We start from the raw sequence: 20712 nt of genomic DNA on the forward strand, positions 1-20712 counted from the left end.
GGGGTACTGGAGGACCAGGGTTGGGAAACACTGTTGGGGCTACTGGAGGACCAGGGTTGGGGAACACTGTTGGGGCTACTGGAGGACCAGGGTTGGGGAACACTGTTGGGGCTACTGGAGGACCAGGGTTGGGAAACACTGTTGGGGGTACTGGAGGACCAGGGTTGGGAAACACTGTTGGGGGTACTGGAGGACCAGGGTAGGGGAACACTGTTGGGGGTACTGGAGGACCAGGGTTGGGAAACACTGTTGGGGGTACTGGAGGACCAGGGTTGGGAAACACTGTTGGGATACTGGAGGACCAGGGTTGGGAAACACTGTTGGGGGTACTGGAGGACCAGGGTTGGGAAACACTGTTGGGGCTACTGGAGGACCAGGGTTGGGGAACACTGTTGGGGCTACTGGAGGACCAGGGTAGGGAAACACTGTTGGGGGTACTGGAGGACCAGGGTTGGGAAACACTGTTGGGGGTACTGGAGGACCAGGGTTGGGAAACACTGTTGGGGCTACTGGAGGACCAGGGTTGGGGAACACTGTTGGGGCTACTGGAGGACCAGGGTAGGGAAACACTGTTGGGGGTACTGGAGGACCAGGGTTGGGAAACACTGTTGGGGATACTGGAGGACCAGGGTTGGGAAACACTGCTGGGGATACTGGAGGACCAGGGTTGGGAAACACTGTTGGGGGTACTGGAGGACCAGGGTTGGGAAACACTGTTGGGGGTACTGGAGGACCAGGGTTGGGAAACACTGTTGGGGATACTGGAGGACCAGGGTTGGGAACCACTGTTGGGGATACTGGAGGACCAGGGTAGGGAAACACTGTTGGGGGTACTGGAGGACGAGGGTTGGGAAACACTGTTGGGGTACTGGAGGACCAGGGTAGGGGAACACTGGACCAGATCATTTCCTGGGTGCTGCCCGCAGTACTGAGGTAAACAGAGGCTGAGGAGATAATAGAGATGCCTGCCTGGGGTATTCCTTACACATGTTCCAGGGCTGCTTGCCCCTTTCTCTTTTCTTCTAAATTCACCAGATTCCCGGGTTTTTTTTCTAAGGCAAATCTCTGATCGGGACACAGGCAAGAATTTAAAAGGAGCGAAGATCCTATCATCAGTCAATGCTGGTAAGTCGGATATCAGCTTATATTATTTTGATTAGGAAACTTTAATAGAAACAGATCAGCTTGCAACTCGCTATCTCAGGTCTCTATCATAAAGATTTGGTTCTATGGCACAGAGAATCATGGCACACACACACACACCACCCTGATTAGCTTATAACACACCACCAGCCTGATTAGCTTATAACACTCCACCAGCCTGATTAGCTTATAACACACCACCAGCGTGGTGCAGTCTCAATGAGAAATCAATCAAATCAAGGTCGTTGTTAATTATGCCTACAAGAAGTAAACGGTTTGGTTTTGTCGCCTATAAATTTACAACGCTCTGGTTGAATGTGACGATTAGCGGTTTTCGGAGAATGGATGACAAAAAACATATCTGCGTTTTATGGGAGACAGACAAAAGATGCTGAGTGCGTGAAAACCCGGATCCGATTTAAGAAATAGGTTGAGATAGAACGAATGCGTGCGTTTTCCTGTCCTGTGATCAAAATAACAGCTTTCTAACGCTACCCCTGCAGTTGCGGCAAAAGTTTGGCGTAATCGTTTATCATTTTGATTATCTGCAATGTTCAATGGAAGAATCTCACACGAGATCTTATACGATCCGCACTAGCAACAGCATTTGCAACGTCTTAATGATCAACAAAAAGGCCGACTACAAATAGCGTCATTCATCCGTTGTACGGTTCAGCACCATGGACAGGGACAGTTCGCATTTAGATGTGTGTGTTTTTGGCGGGTATTATTGAACGCAGATGTGTAGTGACGCAGTTTTAGAATAATAAACCTTTTGATTTCGCTCACTTGAGGATTGCATGCGTTTCCGTACACCCTTATTTGGTCTAGCTATGTAAATAGAACCAGTAAACTATCCTAGGCATAGATTTAGCTTGTAAACCCGATATGCAATTCCGATAATAATTTGGCCATGGGTTCATTGCGGTCTTATTCTAGGACTGAGGATAGTGTGGTGGGGGATTTGATGGGCCAGCCTGAGCCATGGCTCATGGGAAGAAGCCAGAGAAGATCACCAGAATCCTGGGGCCCAGCCCTCCGTCCTGCCCTGGCCATGCTGGATTCATAGAGAAGAAGCCAGGGACTATTAGGAGAATATTGGCCGCCAGTCCTCCACCCTGCCCTGGTCCCACAGGATCCACAGAAGAGTCTAATGAAGGACCTCATAATGAAGGACCTCAGAAAGAAAGACCACAGAGTTTGAGGAGTAAGGGCCCTCCGCTCGGCCCTGGCCCCTTATCCACAGGGGAGCCTACTGATGAAGGACCCCAGAGTCTGAGCAGCAAAGGCCCAACTGAAGGACCTCATAATGGGCCTCGGAGTCTGAAGAGTGAGGACCCTCCTCAGCACTCTCAGAGCACCAGCATTGAGGAGCTGGACAATAACAATGACGAGAGGACCCCATGGCCTGCAGCACCTGCCCCTGACCCTGCTAGTGCAACACAGGCCCACCCAAACCAAGCCTACAGCCACCTGACTCAGGCCCAGAACTACCCTCGGCAGCCAGATGCCCAGGCCCAGGCCCGACAGCCCCAGCAGCATTGCAGAGAGAGTCCAACCAGCCCCAGCACCAGGCCCACCTCTGACTCCCCATCCAGTCAGGAGAGACATCCCAGGGCTGTTAAACCACCACCTGTCCTTACCAGTGCCAGTCCTAACCAGCCGTGTCTGATTAGTCCCTCCAGTTCACCTCTTCCTGTCCCTGCTACAGCTAGTGTCTCCTCTGAGCTCTCGCTGAACCAGCCCGGTGACACCACCCTCCCTGACAGCACGGATGAGGAGGAGGAAGAGGAAGAGGAGGACAGCTGCTCAGAGTATGACAACGTGGGTTCGGACGTGGAGGGTGTGGAGCAAGACATTGATCAGGTACTACAGGTGGAAGACCAGGGTATGAAAGTGAGGTACTACAAACACTATCCTGAGCCTCAGGATGGAAGTTATCTGGAGAGTGAGGATGGAACCGACGTGGAACACCAAGACGGAACCTACATGGAACACCAAGACAGAACCTACATGGAATGTGAAGACAGAACTTACATAGCACACCAAGACAGAACCTACGTGGAATGTGAAGACAGAACTTACATAGAACACGAAGACGGAACCTACATGGAATGTGAAGACAGAACTTACATAGAACACCAAGACAGAACCTACATGGAATGTGAAGACAGAACTTACATAGAACACGAAGACGGAACCTACGTCGAAAGCGAGGATGGTACCTATTGCCCCAAGGATGACACCTATGTAGAAGGTCAGGATGGTACCTATGTGGAGGGTAGTGTGGAGGGGAACAGCCTGGAGGGGGATGGGAGCAGCACTGGACAATGCAAATACACCAGGTCACTGTACGGACCTGAGTCTGAGGAAATGGTTATGTATAATGAAAGACTAGAGACATATAGAAATCCCTGTAGCTCTTCTGAGCATCAATTCAGTGACAATCCATGTCATGCCTCCAAGGCTGGAGACAAGGGGGAGAAAGGGAAGGTGGAGGTGCAGGAGGAGGAGGTGGAGGGGCAGGAGGAAGTGGAGGGGCAGAAGGGGCAGGAGGAGGTGGCGGGGCAGAAGGAGGAGGAGGAGGTGGAGGGGCAGGAGGAAGTGGAGGGGCAGAAGGGGCAGGAGGAGGTGGCGGGGCAGAAGGGGGAGGAGGAGGTGGAGGGGCAGAAGGGGAATGATGAGGTCGAGGGGCAGAAAGAGAAGAATTTCCCAGATGAGATGGGGGAAACAGAGGAAGAGCGGGATGTGACCACATACACAGAGGAGGATTCTGAAGAGACAGAGGACAGAGAGCAGGAGAAAACACCCAGCAGCCACCAGGAGAAATATGGGGAGAGGATGAGAGAGGGAGAGAGGGAGGGGGACAGGATGAGAGAGAGGGAGGGGGAGAGGATGAGAGAGGGAGAGAGGGAGGGGGAGAGTATGAGGGAGGGAGAGAGGGAGGAGGAGAGGATGAGGGAGGGAGAGAGAATGAGAGGGGGAAAGAGGGGTGACCGAGACAGGGAGGACGGTGAGGTCTACAGAGTGCAGGAGCAAACCTCCAACCGCCAGTGGAAGGAGGAGAGGATGAGAAAGGGAGAAAGGGAGGGGGAGAGGATGAGAGAGGGAGAGAGGGAGGGGGAGAGGATGAGAAAGGGAGAGAGGGAGGGGGAGAGGATGAGAGAGGGAGAGGGGGAGGGGGAGAGGATGAGAGAGGGAGAGAGGGAGGGGGAGAGGATGAGAGAGGGAGAGAGGGAGGGGGAGAGGATGAGAGAGGGAGAGAGGGAGGGGGAGAGGATGAGAGAGGGAGAGAGGGAGGGGGAGAGGATGAGAGAGGGAGAGAGGGAGGGGGAGAGGATGAGAGAGGGAGATAGAGAAGATAATGATAGAGTGGAAGTTGAGGTCTTCTCTATAGGGAACTGTAACACCCCTGAGGACAGTAAGATCTCAGTGTGTGTCTCAGAGTCCCCACAAAGGGCCCCTTATAGGGGAAGTGGAGGGGGAAGGGATTGGACTTGTGAGGCCCCTCAAAGGGCCCATAAGGAGGTGAAGAGGCAGGGGAAGGGAGGAGGACGGGGAGGAAGGAGTGAGCGGGGAGGTGTAAGGAGTGGGAGGGAAGGAGGAAGGGTCGTGAGGGAGACTGACAGAGAGGAATACACTGGTCAGATAGTGTCTGAGATGAAGGTATACATGAGTAGCAGCAGCAGCTCAGAGACACAGGACTGCAGAGAGGCTGCCATCAGGCCCAGACCACCAAGGCCTAGGCCCAGGCCTAGATCCGGGCCCAGCACCAGCACCCCACACCCTCACCAGACACAATCCCACACTCAGCAGGCCAAGGCCCGCCCGAAACAAGCCTACCAGACCCACACCTACCTGACAGAGGTCCATACCCTCCCAAAACAGGCCTACCAGACCCACACCTACCTGACAGAGGTCGATCCCCTCCCGAAACAGGTCCAGAACCATCAGCTACAGGCCCAGAGCGACGTCCGACAGAACCAGCAGACAAAGCACCTTCTCTGCAGTTCTGTGTCTATCAGGCCTAGACCCAGATCTAGCCTCAACACACCACACCCTCAACCCCCCCAGACCCCGGCCCAAATGCAGCACATCGAGGCCCACCAAATCCAGGCCCAGTATCGACAGGCCCCGCCGACACAGGCCCAGATGCATAAGAGACAAGCACTCACCCACCAGACACAGGCCCAGACGCACAAGAGACAAGCACCCACCCACCCGACACAGGCCCAGACGCACAAGAGACAAGCACCCACCCACCCGACACAGGCCCAGACCAAGCAGCACCACAGAGAGATTCCCGTCAGCCCCAGCCACAGCCCTAGGCCCACCTCTGACAGCCCTAGGCCCAACTCTGACAGCCCTAGGCCCACCTCTGACAGCCCTAGGCCTATCTCTGACAGCCCTAGGCACACCTCTGACAGCCCTAGGCCCATCTCTGACAGCCCTAGGCCCACCTCTGACAGCCCTAGGCCCACCTCTGACACCCCTAGGCCCATCTCTGACAGCCCTAGGCCCATCTCTGACAGCCCTAGGCCCACCTCTGACAGCCCTAGGCCCAACTCTGACAGCCCTAGGCCCACCTCTGACAGCCCTAGGCCCATCTCTGACAGCCCTAGGCACACCTCTGACAGCCCTAGGCCCACCTCTGACACCCCTAGGCCCATCTCTGACAGCCCTAGGCCCATCTCTGACAGCCCTAGGCCCACCTCTGACAGCCCTAGGCCCACCTCTGACAGCCCTAGGCACACCTCTGACAGCCCTAGGCCCACCTCTGACAGTCCTAGGCACACCTCTGACAGCCCTAGGCCCATCTCTGACAGCCCTAGGCCCATCTCTGACAGCCCTAGGCCCACCTCTGACAGCCCTAGGCCCATCTCTGACAGCCCTAGGCACATCTCTGACAGCCCTAGGCCCATCTCTGACAGCGCTAGGCCTGCCTCACCTCCCAGCCACAATGCCCAGACACAGGACCACACTCCCCACACCCAACAGACCGAGCAGCATTGCAGAGAGACCACCACCAGTTGGAGCGCCAAGCCTCCCTCTCCTCTCCTCCAGGAGAGCCACCAAGTCCAGACCCAGACCCAGAACCATCAGCCTCGCAGAGATAGCGCCACCAGCCCCAGCCCAAGGCCCACTTCTGACTCTTCATCCAGCCTGAACAAACATCCCAGGGCTGTAAAACTATCAACTCCACCAGCTTCACACCACAACACAGAGCCACAGAGGGAGTCCCCAGAGGAGAGACAGACATGGACAGAGACACACAAACAGGTAACTAACTGCCTGATGCTGCCAACTCCACAGGGTTTGTTTTGTGTTATTAGTTTACTTGACAGGGACCACGTACAACAAACATTGCACCAGATTTGACCTACATAGCTAAGTCTCATCAGCAGTTCGGTCGTGTTCCTGTCTGATGTTAGTAAGATCTCCCCTCTGTCCGTTCCAGATGTTAGTAAGATCTCCCCTCTGTCCGGTCCAGATGCCCCACAACGTCTCAGAGCAGCAGCCTGACAGGCCCCACTGTCCAGAGCCCCAGGCCCTACAGGAGGACAGCAACAGCACACCTCAGCCTGAACCAACACAGAACAACGCCTCGTTCCCCAGCTTCGTGGATGGTAAATATTTTTTCTCTGTATAGTTCATTGATTCCATACCTGAGTAATGGACGTTTGATTATGATATAACCATTTATGGCTCTTTTTGGTCTCTGGTGTGTGCATATCTTGATGTTTTTATAGTGCTGCAACCAAAAGCAATGGGACAATAAAATGGTCTGAATGTGAATGTGAATGTGAATGTGAATCTGAATCTAAATGTGAATGTGAATCTGAATTTGAATGTGAATCTGAATGTGAATCTGAATGTGAATGTGAATATGAATGTGAATCTAAATGTGAATGTGAATCTGAATGTGAATCTGAATCTGTCTGGATCTAAATGTGAATGTGAATTTGAATGTGAATCTGAATTTGAATGTGAATCTGAATGTGAAGCTGAATGTGAATGTGAATGTGAATTTGAATGTGAATCTGAATGTGAATCTGAATGTGAATTTGAATGTGAATCTGAATGTGAATCTGAATGTGAAGCTGAATTTGAATGTGAATCTGAATGTGAATCTGAATGTGAATCTGAATGTGAATTTGAATGTGAATCTGAATGTGAATGTGACTGTGAATCTGTCTGGATCTGAGTCACGGGTTCTTGTCTCTAAATAAATCAACATTTCCCAGTCCCAGGTCCGTGTGAGCCCGAGGACCTGATCGATGGCATCATCTTCGCTGCTAACTACCTGGGTTCCACCCAGCTGCTGTCTGACAAGAACCCGTCTAAAGGAACACGCATGGCCCAGGCGCAGGAGGCTGTCAGCCAGGTCAAGGTGTGGTGGGTGGGTGGGTGGGTGGGTGTGGTGGGTGGGTGGGTGGGTGGGTGGGTGTGGTGGGTGGGTGTGTGGTGTGGTGGGTGGGTGGGTGGGTGGGTGGGTGTGGTGGGTGGGTGGGTGGGTGTGGTGGGTGGGTGTGGTGTGGGTGTGGGTGGGTGGGTGGGTGGGTGTGGGTGGGTGTGGTGGGTGGGTGGGTGGGTGGGTGGGTGGGTGTGGGTGGGTGTGGTGGGTGTGGGTGGGTGTGGTGGGTGGGTGTGGTGGGTGGGTGGGTGGGTGTGTGGTGTGGTGTGGTGGGTTGGTGGGTGTGGGTGGGTGTGGTGGGTGTGGTGGGTGGGTGGGTGTGGTGGGTGTGTGTGTGTGGGTGGGTGTGGTGGGTGGGTGGGTGGGTGTGGTGGGTGGGTGGGTGTGTGGGTGTGTGGTGTGGTGTGGTGGGTTGGTGGGTGTGGGTGGGTGTGGTGGGTGTGGTGGGTGGGTGGGTGTGGTGGGTGGGTGTGTGGTGGGTTGGTGGGTGGGTGGGTGGGTGGGTGGGTGTGGTGGGTGGGTGTGGTGTGGGTGGGTGGGTGGGTGGGTGGGTGTGGTGGGTGGGTGTGGTGTGTGGATGTGGTGGGTGGGTGTGGTGTGTAGGTGTGGTGTGGTGGGTGGGTGGGTGTGGTGGGTGGGTGTGGTGTGTAGGTGTGGTGGGTGTGGTGTGTGGGTGTGGTGGGTGGGTGTGGTGTGGTGTAGGTGTGGGTGGGTGGGTGGGTGTGGTGGGTGGGTGTGGTGTGTGGATGTGGTGGGTGGGTGTGGTGTGTAGGTGTGGTGTGGTGGGTGGGTGTGGTGGGTGGGTGTGGTGTGTAGGTGTGGTGGGTGTGGTGTGTGGGTGTGGTGGGTGGGTGTGGTGTGTGGGTGTGGTGTGTAGGTGTGGTGTGGTGGGTGTGGTGGGTTGGTGTGGTGTGTGGGTGTGGTGGGTGTGGTGTGTGGATGTGGTGGGTGGGTGTGGTGGGTGGGTGTGGGTGTGGTGGGTGGGTGTGGTGTGTAGGTGTGGTGGGTGGGGTGTGTGGATGTGGTGGGTGGGTGTGGTGTGTGGGTGTGTGGGTGTGGTGTGGGTGTGTGGTGTGGTGTGGTGTGTGTGGATGTGGTGGGTGGGTGTGGTGGGTGGGTGGGTGTGGGTGTGGTGGGTGGGTGTGGTGTGGTGGGTGTGGTGTGTGGATGTGGTGGGTGGGTGTGGTGTGGGTGTGGTGGGTGGGTGTGGGTGGGTGTGGTGGGTGGGTGGGTGTGGTGGTGTGGTGTGTGGGTGTGGTGTGGTGTGTGGGTGTGGTGTGTGTGTGTGTGTGGGTGTGGTGTGTGGGTGTGGTGTGGTGTGTGGGTGTGGTGTGGGTGTGGGTGGGTGTGGTGTGGGTGTGTGGTGTGTGGGTGTGTGGGTGTGTGGTGTGTGGGTGTGGTGTGTGGTGTGTGGGTGTGGTGGGTGGGTGTGGTGTGGGTGTGGTGGGTGTGGTGTGGTGGGTGTGTGGGTGTGGTGTGTGTGTGTGTGTGGGTGGTGTGTGGGTGTGGTGGGTGTGTGGGTGTGGTGTGTGTGGTGTGGGTGTGGTGTTGGTGTGTGGTGTGTGGGTGTGGTGTGTGTGGTGTGTGGGTGTGGTCTGTGTGTGGGTGTGGTGTGTAGGTGTGGTGGGTGTGGTGTGTGGGTGTGGTGGGTGGGTGTGGTGTGTGGGTGTGGTGTGTAGGTGTGGTGTGGTGGGTGTGGTGGGTTGGTGTGGTGTGTGGGTGGGTGGGTGGGTGGGTGTGGTGGGTGTGTGGTGTGGTGTGGTGGGTTGGTGGGTGGGTGGGTGTGGTGTGTGGGTGTGGTGTGGTGTGTGGGTGTGGTGTGGGTGGGTGTGGTGTGGGTGTGTGGGTGTGGTGTGGGTGTGTGGGTGTGTGGTGTGTGGGTGTGGTGTGGTGTGTGGGTGTGGTGTGTGGGTGTGGTGGGTGGGTGGGTGTGGTGTGGGTGTGGTGGGTGTGTGGGTGTGGTGTGTGTGTGTGGGTGTGGTGGGTGTGTGGGTGTGGTGTGTGTGGTGTGGGTGTGGTGTGTGGTGTGGGTGTGTGGTGTGTGGGTGTGGTGTGTGTGTTGTGTGGGTGTGGTCTGTGTGTGGGTGGTGTGTGTGTGTGTGTGGGGGGGTGGTGTGTGTGTGGGTGTGTGGTGTGCGTGGGGGTGTGGTGTGTGGGGATGGTGGGTGTGGTGTGTGTGTGGTGTGTGTGTGGGTGGTGTGGGTGTGTGTGTGTGGTGTGTGTGTGTGGTGTGAGTGGTGTGGGTGTGGGTGTGTGGTGTGTGGTGTGTGTGTGTGTGGTGTGTGTGTGTGGTGTGGTGTGTGTGTGGGTGGTGTGTGTGTGTGTGTGTGGTGTGGGTGTGGTGTGGTGGGTGTGGTGGGTGTGTGGGTGTGGTGTGGTGTGTGTGTGTGTGGTGTGTGTGTGTGTGGTGTGGGTGTGTGGGTGTGTGTGTGTGTGGGTGTGGGTATTTTTTTTTACGCATCTGATGTCTTGATCTCTGGATGTCAGTTGGTCTGTTCATCAATGGTCTTCTGTTATTCCTAATAATAAGGAAATGTACCTTGGGAGTGCCCTTTCTAACCACACGATGGCGATCTCTCATTCCTTTTGACCGTGGTGGTTTGACCACAGAGCCAAGATGGAGACTCTCAGACGGTGACAGAAGTGGACCTCTTCATCTCCACCAAGGCAGTCAAAGTGGTGAACGCCGACTCACAGGTGAGTGACTGTGAGCTCTGAGTTAATAAAAAACACTGCGTATTTCTTCTCTGTAACACCAAGTCCGGGTACTATCCAATCACACTTGTAGACAATGCATCTTTTAAAAGCAATATTCACACGTCGGGCGAAAATCACATACACAGTAAATTGTAAATGTTGGCTCAATCGGAAATTAACTTTAGATGTCAAGCGACCTATAATGTGGATCTAACGCGGATCGGGTTGAATCCCCGCCTTGGATTAATCCGTGTCCGGGAAACCTGCCCAAAGCTTCATTTGATTCTGTTTCATAAAATTAATCTGACGCGCTGCTGTATCTTTAGGGGGCTGTTGAGGACCGTCCACTCCACACAGAGTTATTACCACAGCAGCTATATATATTATTCATCCCCCCAGGAGACGCTGATGGACAGTTATTACCACAGCAGCTATATATATTATTCATCCCCCCAGGAGACGCTGATGGACAGTTATTACCACAGCAGCCATATATATTATTTATCCCCCCAGGAGATGCTGATGGACAGTTATTACCACAGCAGCTATATATATTATTTATCCCCCCCAGGAGACGCTGATGGACAGTTATTACCACAGCAGCTATATATATTATTTATCCCCCCCAGGAGACGCTGATGGACAGTTATTACCACAGCAGCTATATATATTATTCATCCCCCCAGGAGACGCTGATGGACAGTTATTACCACAGCAGCTATATATATTATTTATCCCCCCAGGAGACGCTGATGGACAGTTATTACCACAGCAGCTATATATATTATTTATCCCCCCCAGGAGACGCTGATGGACAGTTATTACCACAGCAGCTATATATATTATTTATCCCCCCAGGAGACGCTGATGGACAGTTATTACCACAGCAGCTATATATATTATTTATCCCCCCAGGAGACGCTGATGGACAGTTATTACCACAGCAGCTATATATATTATTTATCCCCCCCAGGAGATGCTGATGGACAGTTATTACCACAGCAGCTGTATATATTATTTATCCCCCCCAGGAGACGCTGATGGACAGTTATTACCACAGCAGCTATATATATTATTTATCCCCCCAGGAGACGCTGATGGACAGTTATTACCACAGCAGCCATATATATTATTTATCCCCCCCAGGAGACGCTGATGGACAGTTATTACCACAGCAGCCATATATATTATTTATCCCCCCAGGAGACGCTGATGGACAGTTATTACCACAGCAGCCATATATATTATTTATCCCCCCAGGAGACGCTGATGGACAGTTATTACCACAGCAGCCATATATATTATTTATCCCCCCAGGAGACGCTGATGGACAGTTATTACCACAGCAGCCATATATATTATTTATCCCCCCAGGAGACGCTGATGGACAGTTATTACCACAGCAGCTATATATATTATTTATCCCCCCAGGAGACGCTGATGGACAGTTATTACCACAGCAGCCATATATATTATTTATCCCCCCCAGGAGACGCTGATGGACACTGCGTTGCGTTCCATATCCTACATCGCAGACATCGGGAGCATCGTGGTTCTGATGGCTCGTACCCGTATGGCAGGAACATCCTCGCAGGACTGTAGTGAAGCTGACCTCTCCTCCTCAGAGGGACAGAGGCGGTACAGAATGATCTGCTATGTCTTTGAGTCAGAGGACGTGAGTACTATTGTATTCTGTTTTTGTTCTATTCTATTGTATTCTGATCTGTTCTGTTTTCTGTTTTCCCCCCACGCTCTCCCTTTGTATACTGCTGAATATTATTAATTTATTGGGGATTTTGGTCTCTGATTATTGATTATTGATTACAGCAGTGTTCGCAGAAGAAGGTTTATTGCTAAATTTAAAACACACAATTTTTGATTAAGCAATTGCTATACACTATCTACAGTACGATACTAATGAACATAATTTAAAGCTTTGAAAATGATTATTGCTTGTACAGAGGCCTACTTTATTCATCTCTAATTTTGGCTTTCCTATAACACCAGTTATATACTACATGACCAAAGGTATGTGGACACCTGCTCGTCGAACATCTCATTCTGAAATCATAGGCATTAATATGGAGTTGGTTCCCCCCTTTGCTGCTATAACAGCCTCCACTCTTCTGGGAAGGCTTTCCACTAGATGTTGGAACATTGCTGCGGGGGACTTGCTTCCATTCAGCCACAAGAGTATTAGTGAGTTCAGGCACTGATGTTGGGCGATTAGGCCTGGCTCGCAGTCGGCGTTCCAATTCATCCCAAAGGTGTTTGGTGAGTTTGAGGTCAGGGCCTTGTACATGCCAGTCAAGTTCTTGCACACTGATCTCAACAAACCATTTCTGTTTGGACCTCTATTTGTGCAAGGGGGGCATTGTCATGCTGAAATAGGAAAGGGCCTTCCCCAAACTGTTTCCACAAAGTTAGAAGCACAGAATTGTCTAGAATGTCATTGTATGCTGTAGTGTTAAGATTTCCCTTCACTGGAACTAAGGGGCCTGAACCATGAAAAACAGCCCTAGACCATTGTTCCTCCTCCACCAAACTTTACAGTTGGCACTATGCATTGGGGCAGGTAGCGTTCTCCTGGCATCCGCCAAACCCCGATTAGTCCGTCAGACTGCCAGATGGTGAAGTGTGATTCACTCCAGAGAACGCGTTTCCACTGCTCCAGTGTCCAATGGCGGCCAGCTTTACACCACTCCAGCCAACGCTTGGCATTGCGCATGGTGATCTTAGGCTTGTGTTTGGTTGCCAAGGAAACCCATTTCATGAAGCTCCTAACCAACAGTTATTGTGCTGACGTTGCTTCCAGAGGCAGTTTGGAACTCGGTAGTGAGTGTTGTAACCGAGGACAGACGGTTTTTACATGCTACGTGCTTCAGCACTTAGCGATCCCGTTCTGTGAGCTTGTGTGGCCTACCACTTCGCAGCTGAGCCGTTGTTGCTCCTAGACGTTTCCACTTCACAATAACAGCACTTACAGTTAACCGGGGCAGCTCTAGCAGGGCAGAAATTTGACGAACTGACTTGTTGGAAAGGTGGCATCCCATGACGGTGGTGCCATGTTGAAAGTCTCTGATCTCTTCAGTAAGACCAGTCTACTGCCAATGTTTGTCTATGCAGATTGCATGGCTGTGTGCTCGATTTTATACACCTGTCAGCAACGGGTGTGGCTGAAATAGCCTAATCCACTAATTTGAAGGGGTGTCCACATACTTTTGAATATATAGTGTATCTTCATTCATCATTTCAGTTGGTCCTTAACCCGTGCTCTCTCCCACCTCTGTATTGTTGTCAACTTGAATAGCCTGTCACTTCCGTTGAGTAGTTTCTCCCTCTCTCCTCTCCCCTCCCCTCCCCTCCCCCCTCCCCTCTCCCTCTCTCTCCTCCCCTCTCCCTCTCTCTCTTCTCCTTCGCCCTCTCCCTCTCCCTCTCCCTCTCCCTCTCCCTCTCCCTCTCCCTCTCTCTCCTCCTCTCCCTCGCCCTCTCCCTCTACTGCCCTCCCCTTTCCTCTCTCCTCTCCCTCTCTCTCCTCCCCTCCCCCTCTCCCCTCTCCCTCTCTCTCCTCCTCTCCCTCTACCTCGCTCTCCTCTCCCCTCCCTCGCCCTCTCTCTCCTCCTCTCCCTTGCCCTCTCCCTCTACTGCCCTCCCATTTCCTCTCCCTCTCCCTCTCTCTCCTCCCCTCCCCCTCTCCCCTCTCCTCTCCCTCTCTCGCCTCCTCTCCCTCTCTCTCGCCCTCCCCTCTACCTCTCTCTCTTCCTCTACCTCTCTCTCTTCCTCTCCCTCTCCCCTCTCCCCCTATCTCCTCCCCTCCCCCTCTCCCCTCTCCCTCTCTCCTTGTCTCCCTCTCCCCTCTCCCTCTCTCTCCTCCTCTCCCTCTCTCTCCTCCCTTCCCCCTCTCCCCTCCCCTCTCCCTCTCTCCTCCTCTCCCCCTCTCTCCTCCTCTCCCTCTCCCTCGCCCTCTCTCTCTCTCTCCCCCTCTCTCCCCCCCTCTCCCTCTCCCTCTCCCTCTCCCTCTCCCTCTCCCTCTCCCTCTCCCTCTCCTCCCCAGGCCCAGCTCATTGCCCAGTCCATCGGCCAGGCGTTCAGCGTTGCCTACAGGGAATTCCTCCGAGCCAATGGGATCAACCCTAAGGACCTGAGTCAGAAACAATACAGTGACATCATCAATTCCCAGGAGATGTACAACGACGACCTGGTCCATTTCTCAAACTCTGACAACTGTAAAGAGGTGTGTGTGTGTGTGTGTGTGTGTGTGTGCGTGTGTGTGTGTGTGTGTGTGTGTGTGTGTGTGTGTGTGTGTGTGTGTGTGTGTGTGTGTGTGTGTGTGTGTGTGCGTGTGCGTGTGTTATGTGCCTATATGCGTGCATGAAATACTGATAGACAAGTGTAAAGAGGTGTGACGGCTTACTGTAGTGATTGTTGACCGTGATTCATGACTCTAGATACACTCCGTCAACGCAGTATAGATAGCAGATTACAATAGAGTAGATATTGAGGCTCTTGGCTCATGCAGTAGCTAGACAGCGCAAAGATGTTTACCAAAGTTCAGGATCAATCTTACCCATTCGGTAAGCTAATCAAATTACACTGAATAGTACAAGTAATTTTTATGATTTTTATTACCAACTACAATCCAGTTTATAAGATATAGTAATAACTTCTACTTAAAGATATATATAAATATCTGTCTCTCTGTGTGTGTTTGTGTGCCTCCCAGCTGGAGTTGGAGAAGCAGAAGGGAGAGAGCCTAGGTGTGGTGATAGTGGAGTCTGGCTGGGGCTCCATCCTGCCAACAGTTATCCTAGCTAACATGTTGAACAGCGGCCCGGCTGCCCGCTCTGGGAAACTCAGCGTCGGGGACCAGATCATGTCCATTAACAACACCAGCCTGGTGGGCCTGCCGTTAGCTACCTGCCAGGGCATCATCAAGGTCTGGAGCATACAGTCGACTCAGGAAGCATCTATGTTATTCAACAGCTGCTCTTTTATCAGTCATGAAGGAAAGGAGATGGGGAGTAGAGGAAAGGAAGCCATTATAGAGTATTGAGATTGAGACACAGCCATTCTAAGAAGCCATTCTAGTGTTGAGATTGAGACACAGCCATTCTAGGAAGCCATTCTAGTGATGAGATTGAGACACAGCCATTCTAGGAAGACATTCTAGTGTTGAGATTGAGACACAGCCATTCTAGGAAGCCATTCTAGTGTTGAGATTGAGACACAGCCATTCTAGGAAGCCATTCTAGTGATGAGATTGAGACACAGCCATTCTAGGAAGACATTTTAGTGTTGAGATTGAGACACAGCCATTCTAGGAAGCCATTCTAGTGTTAAGACAGGTGTCATTTATCGTGTTCCGGTTGTCCTGCCAGGGTCTGAAGAGCCAGGTTCAGGTGAAGCTGAGCATCGTGAGTTGTCCTCCTGTCACCACCGTCCTCATCAAGAGACCTGACCTCAAGTTCCAGCTGGGCTTCAGTGTTCAGAACGGCATCGTGAGTAGGATTATGATACCGTTATAATGCATTATAAGACTTGTCATAATCATGTATAACCTCTCTCATAATGATTCTGATAACAGCCATTTGGATTCAGAGATTTGTTTTCTTTCTCTCTCCTCAGATCTGCAGTCTGATGCGTGGAGGTATCGCGGAGCGAGGAGGGGTGCGAGTCGGCCACAGGATCATTGAGATCAATGGGCAGAGTGTGGTTGCCATGCCGCATGAGAAGATAGTCCAGACCTTGTCTGTATCAGTGGGAGAGGTGAGCATCAGATTCCAATGACAGTTAGGTAACTGCCAACTTTATACACGTTCAATTTATATCCTATCAGAGCCCGAAACAGACGGATCAGAAGATTTATACAAATACAAGTGTGTCTTCACAATGAGCACTAATATGTCCTCTTCTCTTCTCCTCATCCTCCGCCTCCTTTCCTCCCTCTCCTCTCCTCTTCCTCCTCTCCTCTCCTCCCCTACCTCTCCTTCTCCTCCTCCTGTCCTCCCTCTCCTCTTCCTCTTCTCCTCCCCTACCCCTCCTCCTCATCCTCCTCCCTCTCCTCCTCCTCCTCCTCCCCTCTCCCTCTCCTCCTAATCCTGTCCTCCCACTCCTCCTCCTCTCCTCCCCTACCTCTGCCCCTCCTCCTCATCCTTCTCCTCCTCTCCTCCCCTACCTCTCCCCCTCCTCCTCATCCTCCTCCTCTCTCCCTCCTCCTACCTCTCCTCCCTCTCCTCCTCTTCCTCCTCTCCTACCTCACCTGTGTCCCCTCCTCCTCCTCTCCTCTCCTCCTCCTCCTCTCCTACCTCACCTGTGTCCCCTCCTCTCCTCTCCTACCTCTCCTCCCTCTCCTCCTCCTCCTCTCCTCCCCTACCTCTGCCCCTCCTCCTCCTCCTCCCTCTCCTCCTCCTCCTCCTCTCCTACCTCACCTGTGTGCCCTTCTCCTCCTCTCCTACCTCTCCTCCCTCTCCTCCTCCTCCTCCTCCTCTCCTACCTCACCTGTGTCCCCTCCTCCTCCTCTCCTCTCCTTCTCTCCTTCTCTCCTCCTCTCCTCCCTCTTTTCCTTCTCTTCTCCTCCCTCTCCTCCTTCTTCTCATCCTCCCCCTTCTCTCCTCCTCCTCCTCCTCCCCATCTTCATCCTCTCCTAACTGTCCTCCTCTTCCTCTCCTACCTCTAATCCTTCTCCCTTTTCTCCTCCTTCTCCTCCCTGTTCTGCTCCTCTTCCTCCTCTCCCCCTCCTCCTCTCCTCTCTGTCAGATCAACATGAAGACCATGCCTGCAGTGATGTTCAGACTGTTAACAGGGCAGGAGATTCCCGTCTACATTTAGTCTCTCCATGTCAGAGTTCTAAATTGCACCCTATTCCCTATGTAGTGCACTACTTTAGACCAGTACCAATAGGGTTCTGGTCAAAAGTAGTGCACAATGTAGGGAATAGGGTGCAACTTGGTACGCACCCTTTATCTGCATCTCTTTCTGTGTACTCGCTCACTGCTTCTGCATGTCTAGGAGAATTTGAACAGACGGGGTGGTTGACAGGCAGTGGAGCCATTAAAATGAGCCCGTCCTCCGATTTACAGTGACACCAGCCTCCACTGGTGCCAGGGTGATACATTAGCAGCGTGTATTTTTCTATCACATTATCTTCCTGTTACTGACAGGGATTACCCATTCTCAACGTCAGGCTTCTTCTCCAGATCATTGAAGAGCTACGCAGTCATAATGGGTTGAAATGTACATAACATAAGCTGTCCGTGGTGTGTGTGTGTGTGTGTGTGTGTGTGTGTGTGTGTGTGTGTGTGTGTGTGTGTGTGTGTGTGTGTGTGTGTGTGTGTGTGTGTGTGCGTGTGTTATGTGCGTGTGTTATGTGCGTGTGTTATGTGCGTGTGTGTGTGCGTGTGTGTGTGCGTGTGTGTGTGCGTGTGTGTGTGTGTGTGTGTGTGTGCGTGTGTGTGTGCGTGCGTGTGTGTGTGCGTGTGTGTGTGCGTGTGTGTGTGCGTGTGTGCGTGTGTGTGTGCGTGTGTGTACTGTACATGCAAGGTCTTTATCGTTTTCTTATGACGAGAGATTACAAAACACAGCACATTTTATTTTCAATGTATTCCTTCTTCTTCTTTTTTTATAACATGCAAGGCTATGAGCTGTAGTTGACCTGTAAATACTTTTTTTTGCAGGAGGACTGCTGAAACTGTAACTTGGGTCTGTCATTATTGTTCATTATAAACTGGATGGTTTGAGACCTGAATGCTGATTGGCTGACAGCCGTGGTATATCAGACCGTATACCACGGGTATAACATCTTAACCAATACAGCATAGGACAAGGCTATTCTTTAATAGCAAGGGGTATTGTAGCCTGGTCTGTCGTTGGACCGCCTCTCTGGCCAATGCATGACCACTACCTTAAGAGTTGGCAAGACAGCACAAACAGAGCTGGAACCAGGCTAGGGGGTATTGAGTTACAGTCTATTCCATATATAGTACTCTACTGTTGACCAAAACCCATATGGCTCTGGTCTAAAGTAGTGCACTATATAGGGAATAGGGTTCCATAGGACTCTGGTCTAAAGTAGTGCACTATATAGGGAATAGGGTGCCATTTGGTACACATACAGTTGAAGTCGCAAGTTTACATACACCATAGCCTAATCCATTTAAACTCAGTTTTTCACAATTCCTGACATTTAATCCAAGTAAATATTCCCTGTCTTAGGTCAGTTAGGATCACCACTTTATTTTAAGAATGTGAAATGTCAGAATAATAGTAGAGAGAATGATTTATTTCAGTTTTTATTCCTTTCATCACATTCCCAGTGGGTCAGAAGTTTACATACACTCAATTAGTATTTGGTAGCATTGCCTTTAAATTGTTCAACTTGGGTCAAACGTTTCGGGTAGCCTTCCACAAGTTTCCCACAATAAGTTGGGTGAATGTTGGCCCATTCCTCCTGACAGAGCTGGTGTAACTGAGTCAGGTTTGTAGGCCTCCTTGCTCGCACACGCTTTTTCAGTTCTGCTCACAAATTTTCTATGGGATTGAGGTCAGGGCTTTGTGATGGCCACTTAAATACCTTGACTTTGTTGTCCTTGAGCCATTTTGCTTCAACTTTGGAAGTATGCTTGGGGTCATTGTCCACTTGGAAGACCCATTTGCGACCAAGCTTTAACTTTCTGACTGATGTCTTGAAATGTTGCTTCAATATATCCACATAATTTTCCTGCCTCATGATGCGATTTATTTTGTGAAGTGCACCAGTCCCTCCTGCAGCAAAGCACCCCCACAACATGATGCTGCCACCCCCGTGCGTCACGGTTGGGATGGTGTTCTTCGGCTTGCAAGCATCCCCCTTTTTCCTCCAAACAGAAACGACGGTCATTATGGCCAAACAGTTCTATTTTTGTTTCATCAGACCAGAGGACATTTCTCCAAAAAGTACAATCTTTGTCCCCATGTGCAGTTGCAAACCATAGTCTGGCTTTTTTATGGTGGTTTTGGAGCAGTGGCTTCTTCCTTTGCTGAGCGGCCTTTCAGGTTATGTCGATATAGGACTCGTTTTACTGTGGATACAGATACTTTTGTACCGGTTTCCTCAAGCATCTTCACAAGGTCCTTTGCTGTTGTTCTGGGATTGATTTGAACTTTTCGCACCAAAGTACGTTCCTCTCTTGGAGACAGAACACGTCTCCTTCCTGAGCGGTATGACGGCTGCGTGGTCCCATGGTGTTTATACTTGCGTACTATTGTTTGTACAGATGAACGAGGTACCTTTAGGCATTTGGAAATTGCTCCCAAGGATGAACCAGACTTGTGGAGGTCTACAATTTATTTTCTGAGGTCTTGGCTGATTTCTTTTGATTTTCCCATGATGTCAAGCAGAGGCACTGAGTTTGAAGGTAGGCCTTGAAATACATCCACAGGTACACCTCCAATTGACTCAAATGATGTCAATGAGCCTATCAGAAGCTTCTAAAGCCATGACATCATTTTCTGGAATTTTCCAAGCTCTTTAAAAAGGCACAGTCAACTTAGTGTATGTAAACGTCTGACCCACTGGAATTGTTATACAGTGAATTATAAGTGAAATAATCTGTCTGTAAACAATTGTTGGAAAAATTACTTGTGTCATGCACAAAGTAGATGTCCTAACCGACTTGCCAAAACTATAGTTTGTTAACAAGAAATTTGTGGAGTGGTTGAAAAACAAGTTTTAATGACTCCAACCTAAGTGTATATAAACCTCCGACTTCAACTGTATCTGTTGAAGCAGTCCTTGCCCCTATATTGCCTCGGGGATATCAAAGGGGTGAATATAATATTACGGTAATGGTATATAATATTACGGTAATGGTATATAATATTACGGTAATAGTATATAATATTACGGTAATGGTATATATTATTATGGTAATGGTATATAATGTTACGGTAATAGTGTATAATATTACGGTAATGGTATATAATATTACGGTAATGATGAAGGCCAAAGATATTACTGAAACGTGGGTTCTTCTTACACATATATTTAGGGGACTGATTACCTTAAACATGAGGCCTGCCGTCCCAAACAGAACCCTATTCCCTTTTACAGTGCACTACTTTTTAACCAGGGGCCAACAGTGCTCTGGTCAAAAGGAGTGGACTATAAAGTGAGTAGGGTGCCATTTGTGAGGCAGACCAGGTACAACGAGAATGTATTAACTTGTATATTAGTGTACGAATGTATTGTGAGATGCTGAGAATACACTGTGATCGATGAAACTGGTGACAAGGCTAATTATTGTTTTCCAAAATGTGTTTTAAATAAAATTACATTTATTACATGCAATGATGAAAATGAAAGTAAAATACGTTTAAAAGAAAATCACATATTGTACTCCAAAATGTCGCACATGTTCCCTAGTGCACTTTTGACCAAGAGCCATAGGGGTTCTGGTTAAAAGTAGTGCACTATATAGGGA

The 20712-nt window shown here is 51.0% G+C and overlaps 2 protein-coding genes across 2 annotated transcripts; both read left to right on the forward strand.

The window, feature by feature from the left end:
* The first annotated feature begins 4815 nt into the window (after positions 1 to 4815).
* Positions 4816 to 6522, forward strand: LOC120065944 (cell surface glycoprotein 1-like). The gene has a single exon (XM_039016986.1). It carries the CDS (start codon positions 4816 to 4818, stop codon positions 6520 to 6522), a length of 1707 nt encoding a protein of 568 aa, XP_038872914.1.
* Positions 6523 to 6553: 31 nt separating this feature from the next.
* Positions 6554 to 17579, forward strand: LOC120066767 (amyloid-beta A4 precursor protein-binding family A member 2-like). The gene is made up of 9 exons (XM_039018235.1): positions 6554 to 6770; positions 7389 to 7534; positions 10169 to 10255; positions 11745 to 11930; positions 14310 to 14489; positions 14979 to 15191; positions 15634 to 15753; positions 15881 to 16021; positions 17012 to 17579. Exons 1-9 carry the CDS (start codon positions 6569 to 6571, stop codon positions 17081 to 17083), a joined length of 1347 nt encoding a protein of 448 aa, XP_038874163.1. The 5' UTR covers positions 6554 to 6568; the 3' UTR covers positions 17084 to 17579.
* The last annotated feature ends 3133 nt before the right edge of the window (positions 17580 to 20712 follow it).

This window comes from Salvelinus namaycush, chromosome 21 (genome assembly GCF_016432855.1).
Source record: "Salvelinus namaycush isolate Seneca chromosome 21, SaNama_1.0, whole genome shotgun sequence".
Classification (NCBI taxonomy): domain Eukaryota; kingdom Metazoa; phylum Chordata; class Actinopteri; order Salmoniformes; family Salmonidae; genus Salvelinus; species Salvelinus namaycush.

Coding starts and splice junctions, on each gene's coding strand:
- LOC120066767 (XM_039018235.1), top strand. CDS start 6,569: ATGTTAGTAAGATCTCCCCTCTGTCCGTTCCAGATGTTAGTAAGATCT. Junction 10,256..11,744: donor TGGTGAACGCCGACTCACAG/GTGAGTGACTGT, acceptor TATCCCCCCCAG/GAGACGCTGATGGACACTGC. Junction 11,931..14,309: donor ATGTCTTTGAGTCAGAGGAC/GTGAGTACTATT, acceptor TCTCCTCCCCAG/GCCCAGCTCATTGCCCAGTC.
- LOC120065944 (XM_039016986.1), top strand. CDS start 4,816: ATGAGTAGCAGCAGCAGCTCAGAGACACAGGACTGCAGAGAGGCTGCC.